We start from the raw sequence: 26,184 nt of genomic DNA, 5'->3' as shown, positions 1-26,184 counted from the left end.
TGAGAAGGGGGGTGATAGAGTGGCTTTAGTGGGTGCCTGGCACCAGCCACGGTCAACCTACTACAGTTGGTAGAAGTTTGCTGTGGTGTTTTGCTTTTGTGAGTGTGAAAATTGCAGGATTTTTGTGGCCTCTTACTGGCTATTGTGGGGTTTTGCTTAATTTCTTGTTCAGGGGGTAAAGATTGAGGGATAATGCACTTGGGTGTTTCCTGGGCAATTTCTAAAGAGACAGAGCGTAAGACTGTGAAGAAGGAGACCTTCCAGATGGGAAGAAGTGTCAGAGTGCCAGTCTAAGGTGAAGAAAAACAGGCAGTGCCAGACACCAGCACAGCAGGTAATTGCTGTCCGGGGCTCACCAGCCAGAATCACTGTCGTCCTGAGGCTTCTCCCCAGTGCGTGCCCCGCTCCTGGTCATCCTGTCAGCAGCCAAACGTGGAAGTGTGAGTGCAGAGAAGCTGTTGTCCAAGAACCCAGGGAAGTCATGATTGACAGATTTGGTGACCTTCTATGTCTTACCATCTACAGTGTTGGTAGATAAGGTTAGAGCAACTACATCGTCTGCCTGGACTTATGCAAAGTTTGACACTGTCCTGCATGACATCCTTGTCTCTAAGTTGGAGAGACAAGGATTTGCTGGATGAGCTACTTGGTGGACAAAGAACTGGCTGGGTGGCAGCACACGAAGAGTTCTGGTCAATGACTCATTCGCCATGTGAAGACGAGTGACGAGTGGTGTCCCTCAGGGATCGGCACTGGGGCTGATACTGCTCAACGTCTTTCTCAGTCACAATGACAGTGGGAATCGAGTGCACCCTCAGCAAATTTGCTGATGATGCCAGGCTGTGTGGTGTGGTTGACGTGCTGGAGGGAAGGGATGCCATCCAGAGGAACCTTGACGTGCTCATGAAGGGAACCTCATGAAGTTCATCAAAGCAAAGTGAAAGGTCCTGTATGTCGATCATGGCAATCCCAGACACACCTACAGATTGGGTGGAGAAGTGATTGAGAACAGCCCTGTGGAGAAAGACTTGAGCGTGATGGCTGATGAAAACCTCAACACGAGCTGGTGTCCTTGCACATCAGAAAGCCAATGAAATCCTGGGCTGCATCAAAAATAGCATGGTCAGCAGGTCGAGGGAGGTGTTTTTCCCCGTCTGCTCTTGTAAAACCCTACCTTGAATACTGTGTACAGTTCTGGTATCCCCAGCAGAAGAAGACCATGGAACTGTTGGAGCAAGTCCAGAGGAGGGACACAAAGTTCACAGAAGGACTGAAGCACCTCTCCTACAAAGACAGGCTAAGAAAGTTGGGGCTGTTCAGCCTGGAGAAGAGAAGGCTGCATGGAGACTTCAGAGCAATCTTCCAGTATCTGAAGGGGCCTACAGGGAAGCTGGACAGGGACTCTTTCTCAGGAGCTGTAGTGATGGGACAAGGATTAAAGGGGAACAAATTGTAAGAGGTGAAATTTAGGTTAGATATTAGGAAGAAATTCTTCACTGTGAGGGTGCTGAAACACTGGAACAGGTTGCCCAGGAAGGCTGTAAATGCCCCTACCTTGGCAGTGTTCATAGCCAGGTTGGATAAGGCCTTGAGCAATCTGGTCTAGAGGTAGGTGTCCCTGCCCATGGCAAGGGGGTTGGAACTAGATAATCTTCAATGTCCATTCAAACCGCTTAACATTCTGTGATGTTACTGGCAGAATTGGGTGGGTTTGGACAACAGGTCCATTTACCATTTACTGTCTGTTTCTGGCAGCAGATGGAGTAAACCTGTCTCAAAGAGTGCCACGGCCCGAGGGTGAAAGGGATAGGGACGCGACACTGCACAAAGGGTTCTGACACAGTAGAAGGTCAGGGTGCAATGGCCAGTTTATTGAGAGGAATGAGGACTTACATATGGTTTGGGTAAGGGGAGGTCTAATAACTGGGGCAGAGCATAGGGTTGACATCTCAGTGGAATACGGGATTGGGGGATGAGAGAAAGGTGGGAGGAATTTGGGAGTATCTAGGGGAAGGGGGCCAATGGGAGCTCACTCCGCACTGCAGCACTCATCAGCCAATCAGTGTGAGAGATGAGCGGGAAAGCAGGGGAGGGCAAGGTGGTAAACAACTTCTGATGGGAAAACATGAGGGCAAGTCCAGACAAGCCCTGGACAATACAAACCAAGGGGATTGACACAGAAGTATATGTGGGGGTACATTAAACATGGTACAAAACTGGGGAATAACAAGAAAGTCCGTGAATTATTAGTTCCTTCAGGCTCCATATAAGTCCCTTCAGGCCTTAAACACTTTGGTATTCCTCCTCAAAAGAGGAAAAAGATCTTTGCTTAGGAGTCTTCTAACAGATTCCCCATTTCTTTCTTAAAGGCTCTTACATCTCCAGAGCTGACGGGCACAGATACAAATCCTATCCCTCCTTTGCCTTCCTGTTAGAGCTGTCTCTCTGAGGGGATATAGTTGTGAGTGTGGAAGGGGGTTTTTGATATTTCCAGGAGTTGATGTCATGTTTGAATCTAAAGGCAACTCACTGGATTCTTTTGCTGGTGTGTGTGCAGAGACAGTGGTGGTAAAATGGCGACTTCTTGCCCTTGTGCAAGTAAAATAGCGACTTCCCGCCCTTCTGGGGACAGAATGGCGTTTTCCCGCCCTTCTGGGGACAAAATGGCGGTTTCCCACCCTTGTACAGGTAAGATGGTGATTTTCTGCCCTTTAGGGGATGAAATGGCGGGTCTTGACTCCACTGGAGCACTTGGTGTCACTATACTTTCTCCATTATAGGGTGGAATGTAAGGTGGAGGGGAATTCCAAGGCTCTGGATCTTTGTCAGAGTCTACTTGCTTTCTTTTCTCTCTTAGAGGGAATAAGCAAGTATGTGTGCTTGCTCCTAACCAAATAATAGCATAATGGTTCTCCTCTAAGCAATAAGGTCTTTTATCACTAACATGCCAATTTAGGATCTCACAAATCCAGCTCTCTAAAGAGCCGTAAATTCGCCAATACACACCTTCTCCTCCTAAACCTATTTGTCTACCTCCCCACACTTCAACACAGTAATAGACCATTTTCTCTCTTGATTTTCCGAGAGTGTGTGGGTAACTATTCCAATTCTTCAACAATATACCTAAGGGGCTGTCTGCTGGAATCCCCTGCGACCTAGCCTCAAAGCCGCTTGCTTTAAGTCTTCTCTCCTCTTGAGAATCACTTCCAGTATCTTTTTCTTTGGTAGATAGGTCCCTAACCACAAGATCCCTTTCTCCCTGGGAGCTGCAGTTACCTAGCATAAACTGTCTTTCTCCCAGAGGGTCCTTCTTCGAGTTCCTAGTTTTACTTCTGAGTCCTTCCCTTCCCTGGGAATTACCAGACCTCAGAAGTCTTCCTCCATCGGAGGGATCACCTGGCTGCTCCACCTTACAGCCTCCCATGGGTGAGGAAGCCTTGCTCTTCCCCAATCCCATCTTCTGGGGTGCGTTCTTGCTCGCTCACACACACTCAAGTCACAAACGCTTCCCCCTGTTCGTGGCCTGCTCCCTCGCAGGCTACAGGAACCGCACTACTTGGGGGTCCTCACTCACTTCAATCTTGGAGAACGTCTCACACAGGCACACCGCAGGACCCCCTCCCAACCGACAAGGGGGCTCGCAATACTCACCTCTCCCTAGATGAGTCTTCGCTCTTATGGCAGCACCACACCGAGGCACTGGAGTGGACCTCCCCAACCGGACGAACCACACAGCTGCCTCTCCCTAGGTCAGCTGCCCTGCCCGCAAACCGAGCCTACCAGATTACCTGTCCGAGCTCCTCCCTGAACTGGACGTTGTCCAGACCCGCATGCAGAGATCACAGGGATCTGCAGAAACTTCTTTTTGCTTGTCTGGCCTTAATAAATTGGTCGGTATGAAGAGTCTGAATAATAGAATCCCTCCAGGGCCGTCCAAAAATGGGACGGGGGTGCCCTTCCCAGAGAGTGGTTCTACCACCCAGGGGTCTTCATCCGAGTCACGGCACCAATTGTAATAAGTAAAATGAGGCTATAATTTGGGTTGCAAGGTAATAAAAAGATTTATTAATGCCAACAAGCAAAAACGGCTAGCCGGGCGACCGGAGGAAACCTCAGTTCCTGCCGCGGTGCGCAAAGAGGAACAGAAACAGCACTTTTTGTACCCTCTATTGTCACCTCCCCCCCAAGTCATGTCATCAGTCCATTGGTGGAGGTTTTGCGGGCTGCATCCTGTTTGGTTCCCTCTTCGCGGCCAACTTGGGGTTGGTTCCTCCTTTCACGGGCAATCGCCGTTGCTGAGGGGTGTCCACCAATAATTTCAAAGTCATTGATTTCTATGAGGCCATGGTCTTGGAAATTTCCATCAGGATGACGGTTGATCACCCGGATTCCTCATGGTCTACCCCTCCATATTGGTTCCTATTAATATGCTTAAAACAAACATCTCCAAAATACAATATGCTAAATCATTCTTGTGTTGTGTTAATCATTCCGCAGCTTACAGAACTTGTGGTTAGGCATTACACAACACGTCAACTTATGATTTCAACAAAGCAGTTAACACAATACAACAACTTTATTAACTCTTTCCCATTTTGAGCAGCAAATTTCTTTAGATCACTTATAACAGAACACTTCAGGAACAAGGACCAGTCATGCAGGACTCTGCACTGCGGCTAAATCCTACCAATCAGAATGAGGGTACAGCAACAAGGGAGCAAACAAGTCTGGACATGTCCAACTGCAAGTAGAACTGCGGTACATACTTAGAAAAACATGTATTAACAGTTCTTATGTACTATACGGTCCGAGTTCTTTTCTGGTACGCATACTAAATGCTACTGGTATTCTTTAGTGTCCTCCTTAATAATTCCCATAGAGTTCACGCCATCTCTGAAACGTTTTCCAGTCATTTTCCTCGTCCTCACAGTTTCTCACTGGAATGCTAGCAGACAAAAAGAGTATCAAGGAAAGGCACTTGCACTTGGCTCTTTTATGCAGTCTTCATAGTGGGCTTTTCATAGGGATTTCTGGGAAGCAAGACCCAAGTGCCTCTGCATTCCCATGCACAGTGCTGCCTCCCAAAACAGATCCACCCTTCCCTACTTCTGCTCCTTACATGCCAGTGCAGGACAAGGAAATCCATTAGTAGGCAGATTAAGGAATTCATGGGCAATGGGAGTACACTGGGGAGCCATGGCAGAGAGCAGGGGCTGGTGGGGATGTGAGGACAGAGAGCCCCATCTGATGTGAGGTCACAGAGCCCCACTTTGATCTGCTGTTCAGTGCCAGCTCTGGACACCTCTGAGGCAGCAGCAGTGGCAGCAGCAGAAGCAGCATGTTGCGAGCACTGGGGGTCATGGTCCTCACCCGCTGCCTCCCCCTCTTTCTGGTGGCCCTGCAAGCCCAGGATGCCCAGTCTGCTCCAATGCAAGGGCAGGGAGCAGGTAGGCAGGCGGGGGCCAGCACCCACCCTGGGCTGGCGGCAGTGTGGCCAGGGCGAGGACTGGGTGAGCCAGGAAGGCAGCACAGTGCAGGCAGTGGGGCAGACACAGCCCAGAGAGGTGTGGAGGGGCTGCAGCTGCTTCAGGGGTTGTGGGGAGAGAGGGTCCTCATGATCAGGGAGGTGGGGAGTGGCACTGCAGGGCCAGAAACTTGGCACTCATCCATCACATTGCAATGGTTATCCACCCTCGAGGCTGAGCTCCAGGACTGACCCACAGGCAGGTCACGTGGGCACATCATGGCTTTTGCTTCCTTTCAGAGCTGCCAGCTCAAAGTCCCAAGGGCAGCCAGGCACCCCCGCAGCTGTGAGAACACAGACCTGTCTGTGTGCTCTGTCATTCCCTGACCCCCTTACACTTTCTGCCCTTGAAGTGTGATGGTAACTTCTCGTGGGTGTTTGGTTGTAGATGTGGCCAAAGGAAGGCCTCTTCCAGCTCCTGAGCCAGATTCCATGTTGATTCCAAGCTGGTATCTCAAGGGTGAGTAGTCAGGCTCTGCTATTTCACAGAATAGGCACCCTTGTTCCATCTGTTAGGCATGGGAAATGTATCTTCATATGTTAATGTCCTTCTGAAATCTCAAATAGTGAAGGATTCCCAGAAGATACCTGTAGTTCCAAAGGAACTCCTAAGAGCCTTGGAGAAAGCTGCATCTGGTTAGTATATCCCACTCTCTTAACCATAGGACTTGGGATGCTGAACTTTTCACTTACTCTGGGGATCTGCTGTAGCCTATGCAGCAAGAAGGGATCAGTCAGAGCCTCGCTGCAAGGACGCTCCATTTCACACCTTGCGTGGGCTGCTGAGCCACAGAGACAGCTCAGCTCCTGCTCCCAGACGGGCTTCCAGCTGAGAGCCAGGGGCAACTGCTGCTGCACTTGTACCATTATTGGCCAGAGCTGCTGTGTGCAGATGCTGATATCCAGGTGTTAGGAATAGGGCTGTGCTGAGTTTGTGTTTGGCTCATGCACAGCCCAGCATCAAGGCAGAAGTGATGTCCCAGGAAATCTTGGCTGCTCTTTCCAGACCTCGGGGTCAGGGGTGGGTTGGAGCTGGACACCCAGTGTGAGGTCAGACAACTTACTTGAAGGGCTTCCTAGAATGGCTCATTTGGTGAATTCAGTCCTGGGTGGTTTGGTTCTACATTTCTAGTTGCCTCACAAAAAACTTGGCTGTGCATTTCCTCCTGTTTTTGGGGACAATGGGCTCCTCCCTGCCGCTTGCCAGGGTGCCCAGGACATGGTACCATGTTCCTGATGAGGGACAGTTACTTCTAATGAAACTGTCCCATGTTCTTTCTAAAGAGATGGAGCCTAAGGCTGTGCAGAAGGAGACCTTCCAGATGGGAGAAAGAGATAGAGTGCCAGTCTTAGGGGAAGAAGGAGAGGCAATGCCAGACACCAGGACACCTGCTCAGCCTCAGGGTCATCCTGGAAGTGAGTGCTCAGGAGATGCTGGTGTGCGAAAAGAGGAGTATTTTAGTGTATCCCTGCAGAGCTCTCCATGGATGAACTGCAGGTCCCCAGCACACAGCCCTGGCCTGCAGCCTGAAGGAACAGACTGGGCAGTGCTGGTGCAGGCTCTTCTCTAGGAGAACCTTAAAGGATCCTTCTTGTCCCCTGGTCCTAAGACACCAGAGCCAGAGGCACTAGTCTCTGAAAACAAAATCCCTTGTGCATCTGAAGTGCCCTGAATCTGCGATTATCCATAGTGCAGAGCACAAACATTGTTTTGTGCATTGTCCTTTCTCCTGTCAGGGTCAGCTACTCTGGGAAAAGCTGAAACTGCTCAGGAGCTGAGCAAGAACTATATCCTTGGAACTGCAGCAGCCTTCAGCGTGCTCCTGCTTGGGATTGCAGTTGGTTGCATAGTCATGTCCCAGTTAATGAGAGACACGTGAGTTGGTTTCTTTCCAGTTATTTATTGCTACCATTGGCAATGAAGTGTTTGCACAGTGCTGGAGTGCCAAGGCAGCTCCTGGGAGCACTTTGCTGAAATCTCCATGGTATGGTCCTTTAACTGGGCTCTTAATTCATATCCATGAGTAGACTTCTTTGAAATCTCTTTGTACAGAAGGACCCAGGGAGACAGAGCAGCACAGGGACAAGCTGATACTTACTCTGCCTGAGAAAGCAAGGTTTAAACTAGAGATAAAGGCAAAGCAGAGTCAGGAGAAGGAGCAGGAAGGGGCGAGAGAGACCAAGCAAACACCAAGTTCAACAACAGCTGCTACCTGTCACCAGGGATCTTTGCGGCAGAGCTCGCCCAGCTATACAGGAACATGGGCACAGACCCCGCACCTCTGCCCGCTTGTCCCAGCTGCTCTCTGGCTGATGGGGCCTCATCACGGGAGAACTGGGTTTCCCTGGACTCACTCCAGCCCACACCGTCCTGGTGTCCCTGCTACCAGTACCAGCAGGGGTACTTTACTTTAGAAGATCATGTTTTGTTTTATGGACAATATATAAATAAATATATTGTTAAAAGCATTGAGTTCTCATCTGTTTTGGCTGTTCATGTTGGGATAGAATGCACAGAGCTGGAAGCAGGACTGGATCTGTGAGAGGAGCTGGAAGAGACCTGCACTCCAGGGAGGGACACCTTTGTCCCAGCATCAGCCTGGTTTCCCAGCTGATAGTTCTTCCACTAGATTGGGGACATGCTGTTGAGACGTGAAGTGCAAAGGCTCCACCTCATGATGAATGCAAATGAATGATTTGTCTTGCAGCTCTGAGCCTTGAAGCACAGGCACTCAGGTCTTTCTTTCCAGAAATCCATATCAAAAGCTCTGTATGAGCTGCATTAAAAAAGCCAACTGGAAGTAGCCTTTATTTGTTACTATTTATGTCAGGCAGGATTCTAGCAAAAAGCTAGTCTTGCTACAGCTTCATAACCTTCGAAGAATCCAGTTCCTACAAGTTCTACTCCAATACAGCCTCACAGTCCAGCACAATATACTTCAAGTAGGAAACCTTTACCATACGCAGATGGGCACACTACAAGAGTATGTTACTCTCAAAAAACATTATTTTAACCTCTCTTCCTGATTGATATGACAAGAATTTACATGAATTGATTAAAGGGTTGAGCCAAACTTTTCTTTTTTGCAATTCTGCAATTCACATACCTGTCACTCCACATTGGAGCGTTTCAACAACAATTGTTCTCTCTGTTGGTGCTGTTTTAGATATGTAGTTAACAAAATCCATCCTCATCTACCCAAATCCACAAGCTCTTTTCCTTTTTTCAATATACAATTTTTGGATGCATTTCAATATATCCAGTGGTTCAGCATTTTTCAAGTGACTTCCCCACTGCTTGCACAGTCCTCTGACCTTTGCCCACATGAGAGCCAATGAACTATAGGGAAGGTCATCTGCCACGGTCTGGAGGAGAAGGAATAGGACTGCAACACTGCACAAAGGGTTCGACTCGAGGTCGAAGGTCAGGTGCAATGGCTCTTTATTGAGGGTGTGTGAGGGTTTATATAGGGTTCGGTATGGAAAGGGCTAGAAAACTGGGTGGAGCATGGGATAGACAGCCAGGGGAACAAATGAGGGTAAGAACTTAGAAAAGAGGGAGGAACTGGGAAGGAGCTGGGAAAGTAAAGGGCCAATGGGAGCTCTCTCCACACTGCGGCATTTTTTAGCCAATCAGAGGGAGGAGCAGGGAAGGTAGGGGATAAACAACTCTGGGCAAGCCTGGACATGCCCAGGCAATACAAGTGAATGGGGATAATATAACCACATGGGGACATTACAAAAACAATATCTAAACTGGGGATAAACTGTCAAGTCCATAAGATGGAGTCTCTTTATGCACCGTAAATTTCTCTCCAGGCTTTAAAACTTTCCCAGTCGGACTCTTGCTCTACCACAGTCATTCCAGCCAGGAATGTCGGATGGGACTGATCCCTTACATTCAGATTTACAAAGCAACATTTTGTTCAGATCTGCACCATGACGACAATTTGTTTTGCCAAGGGCATGAGGGGCAGCACAAGAGACACAGACACCAACCTCAAGGAACAAGTGTGTAATTTTACTATAATGCAAAACAGCAAAGAATTACAAAAGGATAAGCTCAGCAATGCAGCTAATCATTACTACAAAGAGTGCCTATAAGAATGATACATCACCAGTTACCCTGATACCATAATCAGCATCCAGACCCACACATCAGCTGGGGAGCCCCGGTTGCAGCAAAGGGTCAGAGAACCCTTCTCAGTAACTGGGAAATCCTACTCAGTGTGTCCACTCATAGGTGAGGTATCCATCATTGCTGTGAAAGGTCCAGCTTTTATATTGTTAAACAAACCAAGCTTACATAACCGCTAGTGCAGAAAAACATCTGGCTTCCTTCTCTCCTTGTGTTTCAACCAAAGCCTGGCCAAGGCTCAGGGGAAAACCAAGCTTTGACAATATGTCACCAAACACGGCCAGACATCTAATTCCATGGCACTGACCAGTCTCTAAATACGGAAAGATAAATACATTCATATTTCACTGAGTCATACATATTTAATAATGAACAGATACAATTATTATTCACTAATGAGCATATACAAATATATCTTACTAATAAGCATACATATTTACACACATGTAGTCTTATCATACTACATATTTTACTGAGAAGCACACCTAATTTTTCTAATGAGTGGATACATGGCTAAATATAACGTTAGGTTGAAAGGTTCATCTAGAGGTAAACTTTGGCTCAGGGCCTGTTGTTCAGGCCTCAGCACCTCAACTATCTATCTTACCTACCTTAAAGCTACCCCCCGTTTACCATTTGATCCCTTTCTTTTTCATCCTACTGGCAATGAAGATCTCCAGAAATGGATTGAGGTGATTATTGGTGGACTTATATTGTTAAGATTATTAAGTTTGTTTGGTGTATTTGTGGCTCAGGAAACTTGTGTGTGAATGGACTTTACAGAATTGTCTGCAGTCAAGTAGCCTATTTACAATGTTGGTATTAAATTACAGGTGATTCTTGTTGCAGTGTTCCGATATAATATGCTGAATTTGAAGCAGGTGTGATTTAGTTAAGACTCAGGACTGAAATACTGAGTGTTCTTCTTGAATAACTAGATTTCACAGTCATCCATCACAGTTCCTTATTTGTTGAGGGACATAGGCATGTTAGTGACAGCTAGAATGGAAATAATGATGCACATGAAATCAGTAACAGCAATTCTTATAAAATCATAGAATCATAGATTCATATATGTTGGAAAAGACCTCTAAGATCTTTAGTTCAGCCTTTGATAGATCACAACCCTGTCAACTAGAACCATGGCACTAAGTGCCACATCCAGTCATTTCTTGAACACCTCCAGGGATGATGACTCCACAACCTCCCTGGGCAGCCCATTCTAATGCTTGACAATCCTTTCAATGAAGAAATTCTTCCTAATGTCCAACCTGAACCTGCCTGGCACAGCTTAAGGCTTTGTCCTCTTGTCCTGTTGCCAGTTGCCTGGGAGAAGAGGCTGAACCCCACCTGGCTACAACCTCCTTTCAGATGATTGTATAGAGCAGTAAGGTCTCCCCTGGGCCTCCTCCAGGCTAAACCACCCCAGCTCCCTCAGCTGTTCTTCATATGATTTAGTCTCTAGATCCTTGGTCAGTTCTGTTGACCTTCTCTGGACTTGGTCCAGGACCTCAATGTCTTCCTTGGGGTAGGGAGCCTAAAACTGAACACAGGTTTTGAGATGCTACCTCAACAGTGCCGAGTACAGGAGGACAATCACTGCCAATGGTATCCTGGCTTGGATCAAAAATCCAGGGCCAGCAGGACCAGGGCAGTGATTGTCCCCCTGTACCAGGCAAGAGTATATTCCACACTGTTGGCTCATGTTCAGCTGCTGTCGATCAGCACCTCCAGGTCCTTTTCTACTGGGCTACCTTCCAGCCACTCTCCCCCAGCCTGTAGCGCTGCCTGGGGTTGTTGTGAGCCAAGGGCAGGACCCAGCATTTGGCCTTGCTGAATCTCATACCCTTGGCCTCAGACCATTGATCCAGTCTGTCCATACCCCTCTGCAGAGCCTTCCTACCTTCCTCCAGCCGATTTGGTGTCATCTAAAAACTGACTAAGGGTGCACTCAATCCCCTTGTACAGATCATCAATAAAGATTAAACAGGACTGGACTCCTGGTACATTGACTTTTGACATCCATGTAATGAGTTTCATTGCAGATCCAAAGACATAAAAAAAGGAGGGTCCTCTTGAGAAGGCAGAATGCTAACAGGGCTCTTGCCGACATCTGTATGCATTTTGTTTCCCATTAATAATGCTGCAGGGCACCTCTGTGCCTCAGAGCAAAATAGCAGAATAACAAAATCCAAAACACATAAACATCCTGCTGTAGGTAGGATATTCCTTTAGTTCTTCCTCCATCATGAGAAAAGTTGTCTAATTTATTTTCTCCCTCTTGTCTTTCAGTTCATTTTATTAGTATCCTTACCTTATTGCAAACAATATTATAACAGTCAGAATTAACACACTGTGTAAGATATCTGCCTGCGAGGGAAGAAAAAGGAGCAAAAAGCCTCTTGGTTTTTAATTGTTTGGAATGATGTAGTAAGTTTTACTCAAAGCTAATTCTAGGCTCTTGATTTGCAGTTTCATCCTCCTCAGGGAAAACTGAGAGCAGCCTGTGTGCAAACACCCTCTGGGCCTGAAATTTAAGCACAAGCTCTAGCAATAGTATCACCTTCTATAACTGACAGAAGAGTCTTATTTCTCTATTCTTGTATTTCAGGAAAGTAACCAGTTACCCAGAACCACTAGTGCTAAAATGGCATGAAAGACACACTAAATAACAGACTAAAGCATCAATCATCTTGCAATAATGCCAGCAATTATTTCCATACATCTTCTTGACAGCGACTCCAGCTTTTCTCTTTAGCTGTGAATTCATGCTACCATACAAACTGATACTGATGATAGCCACTAGATTAAAAGAAGAAGCAGCATGTCCCCTGTCTTTGAAAATCATGTTGAAAATCAGCAACCCCACAGCCACCTTCTTTTTGGGAAAGCTGTTCAGGTGAAGCGTCACTAACCAAGTTTTCTTATCCATCATGTGTATTGCCATTTTAACCTTTTACTTTTATTTTGTGACCACTGTTTATGTAAACATCCTGTCTCAGTGGGCAGGAAAGCAATTTTCTTTCTAGCACTCTTAGAATCCTTCATGCCAAGGAGAGCAAGATTTCTGGGATCCAGATGATTTTATTTCTCACAAACCCATCACAGTTGCTTCTACTGTGATAAATACAAGGCCAATTAGATTTAAAAAAAAAAGTTTTACATTAAAAAGTTTTAAAATACATTTATGTCATGATTCCACATCAAACTAGTTTTGAATTTGTAACAATTTGAATAAGTCCCAAGCTTAACTGACTAACTATGCTTCTAAATTCATCAAACTCAAAAATTTAAATAGTAGAAACTGGTTTAGTTTAAAGATAAAAGATAGTGCTAAATTAGATATGGAGTACATCTCTGCAACTAATTGGTGTATGTACGCTCAACAGGCTGGCTGCCTCTCCATAGCACACCTCTGTGCATCTCAGTGCTCTTTTGGACAGTGTACACGGTCATCTTCCTTGCCTGTACTGATCCACCACGGCACTCAATCATGCAGATCTGTGACTGTACGGACTTCTCATTCCCACTGTTTGTTTTCTAGACTGCACCCTTAAAACTCATAATTCTTGAAGTTATTCTACCTTTAAGTTAACGTAACTAATGTTCTTTAGATTAAAAAAAATTATATACCCTATGTTATCCTGACCTTTTGAGAGGACAGTGAGTGAATATCTGTTAATTAAACTGGCAACATAAAATAACCTTGTTCATTATGATAGCAATGCTAATTCATTATGTTGTGACAGCATGACTGCAGTATGTGTGCACGCATTGCACACATGTGGAGGGCTTAACACACATAGAAAGACTGTAAACATCGTTCTTTAAAAAATAATTTATTCCTTGTGAAGAAAGTAGAATGATGATCTTACATAAACCCCCCATATCTGTAGCTGACGTAGCATCAGGTTGCTGCATTCGACCCTCTACTTACAGATCACTATGAAATTATTAGGACTAGAAGGAAAGTCGCACACATCCAGTCACAAGGCATGGAATTTTACCCTAAATACTCATGAATCTATTGCATCTGCTCTATTTTAAAGGGCAAAACACGCATACACTATTAAAAAAAGGATAAACCACAGAATTTTCACAGTATATCTTCCTATGGATTTTCCCTTGAAACTCCCATATGTCCAAAAGCATTTAGAAAGCTGAATTAATTGCGCATAAAGACTAAAAAAAAGACATTTTCTAGGTCATTAAAAAAAATCCAACCATTTTCTCAAGTGGAGTATTTCTGACATAGCTGTGTTGAGCATCACTCACACTTCCCACACAAAGGGCAGTTACAGCTGTTTGTGCACCATGCAATTATTTATCTAGGTTCCAAAGAGAAGTTGTGAGACTGTTGAATTTCCATGGAGAGAGGAAAACAAGCAAGAAGCACAGAAAGTAAATAAGTGCACAGGCAAAAAAATCCAAGGGAAGTTTCTGAACATTCATCCAATAATAAAAACACAAAAAAGGTGGAAGACTATGACTATCTCAAACATCTCTATGGAAAATGCAATTCCAGCTTTAAAATGTTACTTCCCTTCTTATAAAAATATTTCCAACTGTGTAGAAAATTTCAAAGACAGGTACAATTCATACCTGGAAATGGCCACAACTATTTCAGTAACTGATAGTTTATGTATTTGATAAAGTTCTGAAGTACTAATGATTCTATTTAACATCTGTTCGTTACATCAGAGGTATGTGCAGTTCAAGCTTAAATAATTTCAACAGAAAAAGAAAGATGCTGAAGTCTACCGTGGTTGGTTAATAAACAGGATCACAAATAAGAAACAACAATTCATACATGGCAGTTTGCTTGTTTGCTTCTAAGAATTTTGGTCTGACTGACATTCCTTCTGCTATTTTTTGTCTAGACATTGTTTCTGGAAAAAATGCAGGGGAATTCTTTCTGTCAGCCTACTACTGTACTAAGTACAGTATATTTTCTTTGGTTGGGAACTGTCCCTGTCGAGATCTCCACTGAAAATGTTGACTGAACGTGTGGTGCCTGCCACAGAGCTGTGCTGATAAACTAATGTAGTGTTACATGTATTTACTGAAGAGAACAGACAATCAGATATACTGACAAGATTGTACTGAAGGCCCCCGGCTGAAAGAAGGAAAACAACCAAAACACCCAAACCGACCCGCCCAATTACTTCATAGCTGCTGGAATCCAAGCAATCCTACTTGTACTTCTAATTCAGGACTGTAGTTGGAAGAATGTTAAGTATGTGCGGTGATATAAATGCAGGGTCGTCTTTTAAATTTTCCTTCTGACAGCGTCCCTGCAGGAAGGACAAGACTCACGCTAAATGAAATGCAAAATGCCAAAGGGTTTATACAGTACAACAATACACAGTTCCATTACTGTGCATTTTTACAATTTGCTTCTTCCAAGAGCCACTCAATTCCATTTAGCAAACCATCTAAAGTTGCAGCTACATTGTCCTGCACCTGTGAAAATAAAAAAGAAGCTAATGTATTAGAGATATCAGGTAACAGGATCTAACAGTATTTTAACATCACTCCATGTCCATCCATGAAGTCAGAAACAACCATATAAAATCTAAATTTTTATTATTGGTCTAAAGGTCCCTTAGATAAAAAAGGCTCCGTAAGAGTAAGCAAACAAAAAAAAACCACATTAAAACCCATCAGAAAAGCTTTCACTCTTGGTACCAATGTGTGTTTTTTCTCAATCATTCCATCAGGTATTCTGGAACACTGTCCTTAATTTACAGATGACAATGTACTTGAAAATTCTTCTTGTAACTCTTAAAGCAAAAATGCTGCTAGCTCTAGACTTCTACACATATTATTACTATTTGGATTTTGTAACTTTTATCAAGAGGTTATTACAAACAGTTTGGGTTTTTAAAAGCCTGTAAACATTTTCCTTATGAAAATGAAGGAATTATCTCAAAAAAAAATTTAGTTTTTTTCTGGTTTTATTATTCTTCAGCTACACAACATTAACAAAAATTAATTATATGTGGCTGAATCATGCTAACATATACTGTGCTTGACAAGCATAAAAAAACAGGTTCAGGACCTCACATCCTATGTAAAAAACTGATTTGTCAAAAACTTGAACACATCACATCAAGCGAGCAACAGTCTCCTAAAAATGGCCCAAAAATCTATCTTGTTTCCAAGGCCTTGGGTTATGACTCAAGTAATTTAGATTTAAATTAACTGAAGCTTCCTTACTCCCTTCAAGACCAGCATTTGTCCTTCCCTACATTATGAAGTCTCTTGTGTGTTCCTGGAGAAGCCACTGAACTCCCTATTCTCAGACAGACTAATGATTCCGCTTAGAGGACCAGAGAAACTAAATCCCTCACTTAAGTGGAGGGCTCATGTGCCAGTGTTAAAAGCTGCACACTTGCTTAGGTAGCAGTGGTTCAGGAACCTGAAAGTCTAAACTTAACGTAAGTCAAAAGAGAAACAGAGAATAAAGGTTTAAATGCAAGTACCATCCAGGGCTGACGTAGCAGATTTAGTTGCAACTGATGTGCCACATAAACACATGGAATTCTTTCCACACCAATGTGAGAGACACAGGACAAAACCAGCAGAGGTCTGTTTGGAGGCCCGAGGGCTGGATCAATCATGGCCAAAATACGAGCCCATTCCTCCTGACGATCATGCTCTGAGAAACAATTTTTAACATATGAGTCTTAAATACACGCAAATCCAAGGAAGCATTTTGTTGTTATTTCGGAGGATTTTTTTAATTTCTTTTTTAATTTCAGAGGTGACGAAATAGAGGGCTGGAAGGGCGAAATGATCTAGTTCTGCCTATCACAATACTGATTCACCTGCACTCATGTCACACAAATATTAATGTCATGTTTAGATGTTATTTAAGGTCTCCATAGATTCTACAGGCAACCTATTTCAGTCCTTAACATCAGTGTTTTCCTAGTACCTTACACAGATCAAAACTGCAACAAGCCATTCAGACACACTCACATACTGTACAGTCAGCAGCTCTTCCCTACTGGATGTACTTTTCTCCTTAGTATATCCCTTCACGTTTTTTTTTCCCCACTTCTTTTCTGAACTAGTCCTTTCTCTCCATTTAAAGCTGATGAACGTAAAGACAGTTACAGTAATATTTGGATTATTCTCTTACAGGACTATACTAATTTAGACTAACTGCATCTTTTACTGAAGTTTTCCTGGTGAAAGTTCTGTTTCCAGACTATTACACCACAAACAATGTATTTCAGGCTTCTCCTGCACATGGCCAAGGGTTTTGTTTATGTTGTTTTTTAATCCAGATGATTTCCAACATGTAATTTAGATAGCAATCGTATCAGTATGTGCCCCAAACAAAAGAAGGAGCCATAACCCCTCAAAGGTTGATGAGAAAGTGTCTAGGATAGGGAACCTCTTCCACAGGATAAGCCATGAAGAAATAGCACTAATAAAGCAGATTTTGAAAGGATGAGAATGTGGATTTTGATGTATTGTATATTCTTTGTAATTTTTATAACATTCCAATTATTCTCAAAGTATGAATAAATAAAGATAAAGCCCTTACTTTTATGAGCTTCTGCATTAGCAACATAAATGAATCCATCAACTACTTCGCACACCTTCTTCACTTGATCTATTACACTGTAGTGCACGGCTTGCTGATTCCCTTCTGTGCTGTTCTCTTGGTAAAACATCTTATTCACAGCAACAGCTTGCTCTGTCCTTGCTCTCCTCCTTTCCACACTGGAAGATATTTCAATATTTCAGTAGTCAGGTTAACTGAGAAAGCAGAACTCAATGCTGAGAGTCTAGGTAGCAGAGGAAAGGGACAAGAAAATGGTATGAACCAGCAAAACGATTTTGCTCCCTCCCGCCCCACCTTCTTTCCTGGTGTTCATATAGAGATGGCTAGCAATCTGCATATGAAAATACACCCTGGGACGAGTTTATATAGTGTTGCAAAAGGGAATCAACCAAGGTTTCAAGAGGGATTGAAGCACCTGTACTGTAGGTATGTAAGAGGCTTGGAAAAGGTTTATCACTTCCATGTGAAAACTCAGCAATTGAAAAAAAGAAAGGAAAAGCAAAGATGTTGATGCTTCAATTTATAGGGAATTTCGATGCATGTGAATGCACATATAGAAGTCACATGACAAAAAGATGAGGAAGGTATGAAATGAATGAGAAACTGTACTTTTTATTTAGCAGAGACCAAATCTTATCTTACCTGGTGGTGGAGTACAATGTCAGAATATTGAATTTTTGACTGTTATTAAACTGAAAACTGACTCCTGATCCAATTCCTACAGGGAAAAAATGAATATATGAGATTACAACTACTTGGTTACTGAATATAATTAAGTAGTAGTCTGAATATTCCAGTGGTGCTATAATATGGATATATTCAAGCCTAGATACTGCTGCTAGGGGTAGCAGATTTACTATCTTACAATTAAATTTTCTACATGCCCTAATTGGTCAGACTATTAATTTAATGAAAATCAATTCAATTATATTCAAAAAAATGAGGCATTTCCGTATTTCTGATAATTAGACTTGAACCTAGAAACCCAAATCAGAAAGGAGGCAGACTTGTGTTTACCAGCTGAAATTGTCATAGCAAAGGCTCTAGTCTGTTAAAGACAAGCTGCATTGAAAAGGATGGAGAGAAATTAAAAAAAAAAAAAACAACTAAAAAATAATTTTCACACTTCCTACAAATACAGTTTAATTATTCTAATTCTGATGTGCTGAAATAAACATTAGTTAAAAAGTAATACATTTTTGTCTCTGGTTTGGACTGAAGTGAAATTACAGATGTTCAAAGTTATTCTTTTACACACCAAAAAAAATCCTTCACCTGCTCCTGTAACTCTTCTAAATGAAATTTACACCATTAGACATAATCATGTAAAGGATCAGTCTTGAGTTCTTGTATAAAAACAAAAATGTGTTTTTTAACCCCTCACTGCAAGCAGTAGTACCTAAATGAAGTTCTGTCTGCATTTATCCATTACAACAAGAGCTATAACATGGAATTTCGGATGAAATAAGTACGAGGAGCAAAACGATCCTTCTGACATTGTGCAAATTTAGTCATAAATTCACTGCAGCGATTAGTTTGTCCCAAATGTTCTCTGCATTTATCCTTCTGAATGAATACAAAGAAAGAAAATGGTTTTTTTCCATGATGTTACTGACTTTTATGAGGACAAAAAAACCCATCCTTTTTCTCTGTTTCTCCAACCGCATTTTTTTGTGTTATATTTGTTCACAAAATATAAAGGCCAAAAGCCAGAACCATCATTACCATGAATCTGTCTATGAGGTAGGCCAGCTACTACCAGAATTTCTGGGCACGTCATCATCTTTTGCACTAACGAGTCGTCCAGCTCTTCCAAACCCGGCCCAAACATGGCAAAGCGAGGTTCTGCCTGAGTGACCAGTGATTGCAGAAAGGAAGTCACAGCCCCATACCGGGGTCGGCTTGATCTCAAACTTCTTCTACCCTGAGGACAGCTCTTTTTGTATCTGTGTAAAATAGATGCAACTAGAAATTAAACACAAGATACAGAAGAGGTATTAATCAAACAACATAAATTGACTTAGGTCCCACACTTTCTATGCTTTGCTACTGGTTCAACTCAGAAAGCATAGGTCAAAAATTATAGAGTTCCAAACTGATGCTTTCAAACACCAGTACAAAGCAGACAAAGACATCCGTTCTTTTGAAGTCCAAATACTGACTTTTTGGACCTTGTTATGTTGCTATCAATAGATCATTCAGTTTGTTTAAAATAAAATAAAATTACACATTCCCCCACCCTCACTGAACACACAATACAGATAAAATAACATCAAAGCAGATGAGTCACATAAAAAAATAAAATTAGGAAAATTAGACTGGTGAGTGCATTTCAAACTTTAATTAGACTGCATCTGTGCTTGAAACAGGTAACCACCTGAAATGGACCATGTCCCCTGCAGGTACAGAGCATGCATGCTGTGAAAGATGAGTGTTGTCTGCAAGCTTATGCGCTCGCTTGGTGCACAAGCTGGAAAGCATGAAAAGACTTTGGTAACCAAGGGGAAGAGTAAGACAGATATCCTAGAGCAGCAGCTTCAGTCTGCTTCTGCAGTCATGGTAGGCTGTTGCTGGACAAACCACTTCTAAATGAAATTTACACCATGTGACGTGATCATATAAAGGATCAGTCTTAAGTTCTTGTATAAAAACAACAAATGTGTGCTCTTCTACACCTACACTGAGGTACTTCAGTTGAGATCAGCAGAACCACTAAGTGCACACAGACACAATAGAAATCAGTGGGAGGTGGTTTCAAACAGGTGATGCTCTGAAGTATTCAGACCTGAAGAGATTTAAATCCAATTTCAAAATCAGTATATATTTTGCACTTCAAATTCTGGGTGCATTGTTCCTGTCTGTAAAGTGCGGCTGAAGGGCACAGAGATTGCAGAAGCTAGTCCATTTAACATGAAAAAACACGTTAAGCATCACCTTTGGAAAATTTAACTGCAAATAAATAAAAAAACCCAAACAAACCCACAAACCACTACTACAAATTAATCAATGGAATTGAATGAAGTTAAAAAAAATTTCCCATAAAATAATCTGCTTGTTTAAGAAGTCCTTGTCAGTCATCTAAACACATTGTGAGTGTTGCTATTCTTGTCAGCTATACTATCTGAAACCAGTCTTTTACAGCATTCAACAATCAGAGCTAAAGCAACACTACTTGTTCTTCTGTGCACATTCAACAAAACTTTTTTTTATTATTAGGTCTTCCATGTAAGATGAAAAAAATAAAAATTCATTCCACTTGCCATGGTTTGAAAACTTCTTAGTATTTTTATTAAAGAAGAAATCACTTGCCATTGTACTGAGAGCAAAGAACACTTCTTATCAACAGTATGCAGAGCTTTTGAGATGACTGTATTTCTGTGGCATAGCAAAGCATAGTTTATGAACAGCTTTAATTAGCTCTTTTTTTACAATGTCTTACATTCCTGTTGAACTACGAACAGAAAGAGCTGACCAGACCATCGAACAGCAGGAAACTGTATTTCCAAAATAAACAATGGATTTGATAAAAGATCAAAATTTAAACAGGAGATTACAGCAGAGCTTTATTGCTGTATACATGAAACATGCCTGTGGGCTGAGTATTACTTCTGAAGAGAGACTGAAAGTCATGTAAGGGAACACGAAGATACTTACACTGCCATGTAATCATACAGTGCCTTATCGCTGGCCTCTGAAAAGGCTTTATTAAAAACCTCCACATCTGGGAGCGACTTCCAATCAACAGACGTCCAGAGGGGGAGATCCCGCAGGAGAAAATACCTCCACAACAACGGGTCCCGCACCGCCGCCCTCCAGTAACTACTCGTGCTTCCCAGGCGGCACAGATCTTGGGGCGAGAGGAAGGACATGATGTTCAGCTGCACGTCGATCTGAAAACCAGGGAGAGCAGCGGTTTAAGCGACTCGGGAATGTTCCGCGGCGGAGCCGGGAGAGGCGGGATGTCCCGACCGGGCCCCACTCACCGGCAGCCTCTGCAGGGCGCTCGCCTCCTCCGCATCTCCCGGGAGCGCTGGATGCGGGGGGGCCGCGAACGCGGCGGTCCCGCCGCGTTCGCGGCCCCCCCGCATCCAGCGCTCCCGGAGGACACGCAGCCCACCCCTCACAGCCGCTTCCAAGCCTCCTCCCCGCTCCTCTCCTCCCTCAGCAGCCATGGCGCCGCCGCCGCCCCTCACACCGCAGCGCGCCGGCGCCGCGGACTTTGGCACCGCCGAGGAGGCGCCGCCATCCTGCCCCGAGGGCTGGTTACTTCGGCGGCTTTGTTTGAGCGTGGGGAGGGTTTTTTGTTTTGTTGGGGTTTTCCCCCCTCTCCCCCCCCCCCCCCCCCCCCCCCCCCCCCCCCCTTCCCCCTCAGAAATACTTGATTACACTTTGGACCTTGGTATTCCAGTTCTTGGAGATTGTGCGTGTGGGTTTTTTTTTTAATGCAGCAGAAGTATACATTTCGATTTAAAAATTAATAATAATAATAAAAAAATTAAAACCAGACACGGAAGCAGAGGCAAAACTCCTTAGTTGTGCTCCGAGGACATGGGGTTTCTTCCGGCTGTGGATCTTAGCTGTGGGATTTCACAAAGTCACGCAACATTTGTTTTGCCGTCGTCGTGTTCCACCCTTGGCCTTTTAAAGGTCCCTCACATACGGTCACATACTTCGTTAACATGTTTTTCCCTGTTTCTTGGAAGTCCAGCCACACGCTCTGTGTTCCGCTGCCCAGGCTGCTGTCACACACAGGATCTATTGACTCAGGGCTTTCCTGCTTCCCTTCTCCCCCGTGTTTCAGTCCCCAGTAGCACATTTCTCCACTGTACATCATTGCCAGTAAGTGTGTGTCACTAAATATACCTGCAAAAATAATTTATATGGAGTACTTTATTGCTCTAAGAAAGTACACAGCTTGTTAACTTTTTTTTGAGTTTCCTGGAAAAAAATTCCAAAATGACAGTCTCAGCCTGTTAAATAGGTAAAACAAAAAACCAACTCTTAACCTTGGGATGACTGACAATGCCCAGAAGAGAACACAGATCAAGACTGTGCTTATTACTCTGTCCATTTTGGCCCTCCATAATGCTAAAATCTTTAAGATTGCCATCTAACCAAAATTCTGATAATTATGTTTGCCTATTATCGTTGAGAATTTCAGTATTACGCAAAGGCATGACTGTGCATATTTATGTTAGAATATTTCTGTGCCTCCCATAATTCAAGACTGAAAGAAGATAGTTCTATAGATTGCTCTATAGTAATGCAACTTACGTAAAGCTATATAGTGACAGAGAGAATTTGCCAAATCTGAACAGTTCTGCATGTAGTTTTTACCTGTGTGAAGTCTTTAATTCTTTGTACCTGTGTTATCCTAGAGCTAAACAGGCAGACCAATAGGCAAACATCTAGCACCCTCTGCAGCCGTATCTGTGCCTTAAACATCTGTCAATTGTCAACTGGATGGCTGCAAAACACATATGCTCAGCATAAAACACCCGCAGTCTCAGTTCACCTTCATCCAGTGTGCTCAAAAACACAGGGAAAATCACCACCACCACTTTCTAAAATCCACGAGTCAAAAAAGAAGGGGGTGAGCCCTGCTGCCTGCTTATTTGCCTCATTATTACCTTCTTGTTCTAAAAAGTGACAGGTTTTGAATACAAATTTAAAGAATGAAAACACACAAAAAACCACTTCATAAAGTGAAGCAGTTATTAAGAGGAGGGGGTTGTGGGGTTTTTTCAGGGTTTTTTGGGTTTGTTTACCTTCACTGAGTAATCTAGCTGTGTCTTTATCTTGAAGTAAGACATCTTCACTTAGCTGAAGAGGGCATCTAAAGCTAAGCATCTTCATCAAGTAATGAACTCCATCATTAAGACACTGAGTATAGTTAAAAACGAGGAAAAAATAAGTTCTGGTTAAATTAATGGTAGCCAGAAATACTTCTATGAATTCCCCAAAACCCTACTAAAAAAAAAAAAGATAAAAAAGCAGCCATATTTTAAAAGTGAAGAGTCAAACTTTAAAGCTGTATTCACAAGCTCATAGAATGTTTTCATTTACTTTACCTTTTTAAACGTGGCAATGTTTCCTTGTAGCCATTCTCTCCTTTCTTTTGCTGTATGACAGTACATGTAAAGCAGGGCTCCTTTCCTCCAGTAAAGACATTCTAACAATTCTGCACCAAGGATGTTAATGGGCTGAAATAAAATCCAACAAACTGGGCTAACACAAAAATAACCCACATGAACTAGTTATAAACAGAGCAACACATGCAAAGAGTCTCTTACTTCAGAGGCTGTACTTGACAGCAACACTCAGAAACACAAGACTAACCGAATACTGAAAACGGCCAAATCAAACTATCATTAACGTGTCATACAATCGTAAAATGTTAGTGAGAGAAATTCTGAGCACGCAACAAGTTATTTGAAACAATATTTTCAGGAATCAGTATTTAAATACAAGAAAGAGTTGAAAGTCTTTCAAAATACCTCAAGTTCTGCCCATCAAAAATACAAATACTACCATCCTGTTTCAGATTTTTTATTTTAAAATAATGAAATAATTAATCCTCTGGCTCAAGAACATCAGTACTCACTTCTTCATCTACGTTGCATTCCCTCACTAGATCTTCTGGTTCTGAAAGAATACAAATAAGTTCTTTAAGTTTTTGCAAGGAAGTTTCTTCTGGAAAATCGTCATCCACAAGCTGGTTTTCCTCAAAATACGTTATGTCTAGGACAGCCTAGGAAAACAAGAAGACATACAAAAGAAAAACGCTACTGGCAAAATAATGAAGTAGTGGTGTGTTGTAACATGGAAAACTTGTTAGTTTATAAAATGATACAATTTGAAGGTATTTTTTAACATTTTGTTTACTAAACGTGCAAGTTATAAGTATTGAAGGATTGCTGGCAGTGAACGTAAAGTCAAACCCCTTTCTGTCCCTAAAGTATCCGTACAATTATTCTCGGATAAAAAGTATCCGTACAATTATTCTCGGCTCCCAAGTTATCCAAGTCAACTGCAGCCACGTGCTTCACAGATGTTCACCGTACACACCAAGTAACAAGGTATCCTTTTCTGCTCTATCCCCCTTTTTACATCAAAGCTTCTCTCACAATATACACAGATTTTCTTGAAAGTCAGCTTGATGGTTTAAATACAATACCTGGGTATAGAGCTGAAAAAGAGCAGAAGGAGGCTCTTTCCCTTCGTTACAGAGGTCCTTCAGCTTCTCCAGAGCAGCTGAGCCTTTTGCTAGGAAGGTGTCTGAAGGAAGAACACAATGCTTCCTTAGCACTGAAAGGCACTCAGCAGGAGCCTCGCTTCCTCTCCTTTTTCACATGGCTTCATCCACCCTCGCGGTATTTACAACAGCAGCTGGGTAGCACAGCGCTTAAGCAAGCCAGCTGTCCTGTTAGCCCGCACCTTTCACAATTAAACTGAGGGCATCCGCGGCACGCTCCGCTGTTCCCAAGCCGACCCCCACGCTCCGTTCGCGGGGATGCCCTACACCCCTCCCTGAGGGCCGCCCTCCGCCTGGTTCTCGGCCCGTCCCCCCTCGCTGTGCCGCTCACCGTCCCCGGCCGCGCCCCGGGGCGCCCCGAGCCGCCGGCCCAGCGCCGCCAGCCGGGGCCGCAGCGCGGGCACTGCCGGCAGCGCCATGGCCGCGCCCGCGCACACGCGCAGGCGCAGCGGGGTCGCGCCGGCGGGGCGGGAGCGGCGGGGCTGTGGCACAGAAGAGCCGCGGGAGCGGGGACGGCGGTGCCGGGCGTTGGGGCTGCCTCGCCTCCCTCAGCTCCCGCCCCGCCGGGACAGCCCTGCGCGCAACGAAGGCCGCGAGGGCAACTTTGGTTGTGTGGAGGCGTGAAAGCTCTTGAATAACAGGCGCCCATGGCGTCTGCGGATCCGTGTCACGGTTTCCCAGGGAGAGTCGCTCGCGTGAGCCTGTGTCAGCAGAATTTATGTAGTGAACTTACATGTTGGAAAAGATCTTTGGGATCATCCAGTCCAAACTATGACCAAACACGGACATCTCAACTAGACCATGGCACTTAGTGCCACGTCCAGTTTTTCCTTAAACACCTCCAGGGGCGGTGACTCCACCACCTCCCTAGGCAGCCTGTTCCACTATTTAGTCACTCTTTCCCTGAGGAAATTCCTCCTAATGTCCAACTGAAACTTCCCCTGGCACAGCTTAAGACTACATGCTCCTATCTTGTCTCTAGTTGCCTGGGAGAAAAGACCGATCCCCCCTGGCTATAACCTCCTTCCAGGTGGTTGTAGAGAGTGATGAGGTCACCCCTGAGCCTCCTCCAGGCTAAACAACTCCAGCTCCCTCAGCTGCTCCTCGCAGGACTTGTGCTCCAGACCCTTTGGCAGCCTCCGTGCTCCGTGCTCCAGCACCTCAATGTTCTTCATGGATTGAGGGGCCCAGAACTGGACACAGGACTTGAGATGTGGCTTCACCAGTGCCAAGTATAGAGGGAGAATGACGTCCCTGGTTCTGCTGGCTACACTATTCCTGATACAGGCCAGGATGCCATTGGCCACCTGGGACACAGGTGGGCTTTGTTCAGCTGGCTGATAACCAGCACCCCAAAGTCCTTTTCTGCTGAAAAAACTTGATGGGGGTGCTGTCCCCATCAAGTAATTCTTTCCAGTGTCACTGTAAAATAGGTGTTACCCATAAGCAAACTGAAACAAAGGCAGCAAGGATCAAACAGTTTATTTATCAAGAAATGTTTTTTGTTTGTTTGTTTGTTTTTAAACTTACACTTTAGTATTGAATTACTTACCATGCAGAGGTACAGCTGTGAGAGTACACTTAAATCATCCTGAGACCACATACTTTTTGTTAGAGGAATCAGGCACTTTCTCCAACATTTTGTCCAGCTTCAAACAGCACTCTTAATGAACTTCAGAAGTGATGAG

At 43.9% G+C, this 26,184-nt stretch overlaps 2 protein-coding genes across 3 annotated transcripts; both read right to left on the bottom strand.

Moving 5' to 3' along the window:
• Positions 1 to 13,485: 13,485 nt before the first annotated feature.
• FBXO4 (F-box protein 4) lies at positions 13,486 to 21,806 on the bottom strand. Of its 2 annotated transcripts, none has more exons than XM_039387093.1 (7): positions 21,744 to 21,806; positions 20,896 to 21,131; positions 18,967 to 19,187; positions 17,884 to 17,959; positions 17,221 to 17,399; positions 16,148 to 16,323; positions 13,486 to 15,125 (listed from the first exon to the last, which is right to left on the bottom strand). In XM_039387093.1, the coding sequence occupies exons 2-7, from the start codon at positions 21,108 to 21,110 to the stop codon at positions 15,036 to 15,038; spliced, it is 957 nt and encodes a 318-aa protein (XP_039243027.1). In that variant the 5' UTR covers positions 21,111 to 21,131; positions 21,744 to 21,806; the 3' UTR covers positions 13,486 to 15,035. The 2 variants fall into 2 exon arrangements, with proteins under 2 accessions (XP_039243027.1, XP_027568512.1); XM_027712711.2 differs by lacking the exon at positions 21,744 to 21,806 and adding an exon at positions 21,225 to 21,536.
• Positions 21,636 to 24,915, bottom strand: CUNH5orf51 (chromosome unknown C5orf51 homolog). Its single transcript, XM_027712703.2, has 6 exons — positions 24,828 to 24,915; positions 24,419 to 24,519; positions 23,846 to 23,992; positions 23,313 to 23,444; positions 23,010 to 23,124; positions 21,636 to 22,104 (listed from the first exon to the last, which is right to left on the bottom strand). Exons 1-6 carry the CDS (start codon positions 24,913 to 24,915, stop codon positions 21,815 to 21,817), a joined length of 873 nt encoding a protein of 290 aa, XP_027568504.2. The 3' UTR covers positions 21,636 to 21,814.
• Positions 24,916 to 26,184: the final 1,269 nt, after the last annotated feature.

This window comes from Pipra filicauda, unplaced genomic scaffold, assembly GCF_003945595.2.
Source record: "Pipra filicauda isolate LSUMZ 115617 unplaced genomic scaffold, ASM394559v2 scaffold52_size3558583_pilon, whole genome shotgun sequence".
In the NCBI taxonomy this organism is placed as follows: domain Eukaryota; kingdom Metazoa; phylum Chordata; class Aves; order Passeriformes; family Pipridae; genus Pipra; species Pipra filicauda.
The sequence above is the reverse complement of the archived record's forward strand: the minus strand, read 5'-3'. Positions and strand labels throughout refer to the sequence as shown.

What these genes read in the sequence shown, in the direction of transcription:
- CUNH5orf51 (XM_027712703.2), bottom strand. Translation starts at nt 24,915, where the DNA reads ATGGCGCTGCCGGCAGTGCCCGCGCTGCGGCCCCGGCTGGCGGCGCTG. An exon ending in TTTTTCAGCTCTATACCCAG is followed by an intron (nt 23,993 to 24,418) that starts GTATTGTATTTA and finishes TTGTTTTCCTAG; the next exon opens with GCTGTCCTAGACATAACGTA. An exon ending in ACATTGCCACGTTTAAAAAG is followed by an intron (nt 23,125 to 23,312) that starts GTAAAGTAAATG and finishes AACTATACTCAG; the next exon opens with TGTCTTAATGATGGAGTTCA.
- FBXO4 (XM_027712711.2), bottom strand. Translation starts at nt 21,413, where the DNA reads ATGGCTGCTGAGGGAGGAGAGGAGCGGGGAGGAGGCTTGGAAGCGGCT. An exon ending in ACATTGTACTCCACCACCAG is followed by an intron (nt 17,400 to 17,883) that starts GTAAGATAAGAT and finishes AATATCTTCCAG; the next exon opens with TGTGGAAAGGAGGAGAGCAA. An exon ending in TAATGCAGAAGCTCATAAAA is followed by an intron (nt 16,324 to 17,220) that starts GTAAGGGCTTTA and finishes ATTGTTTCTCAG; the next exon opens with AGCATGATCGTCAGGAGGAA.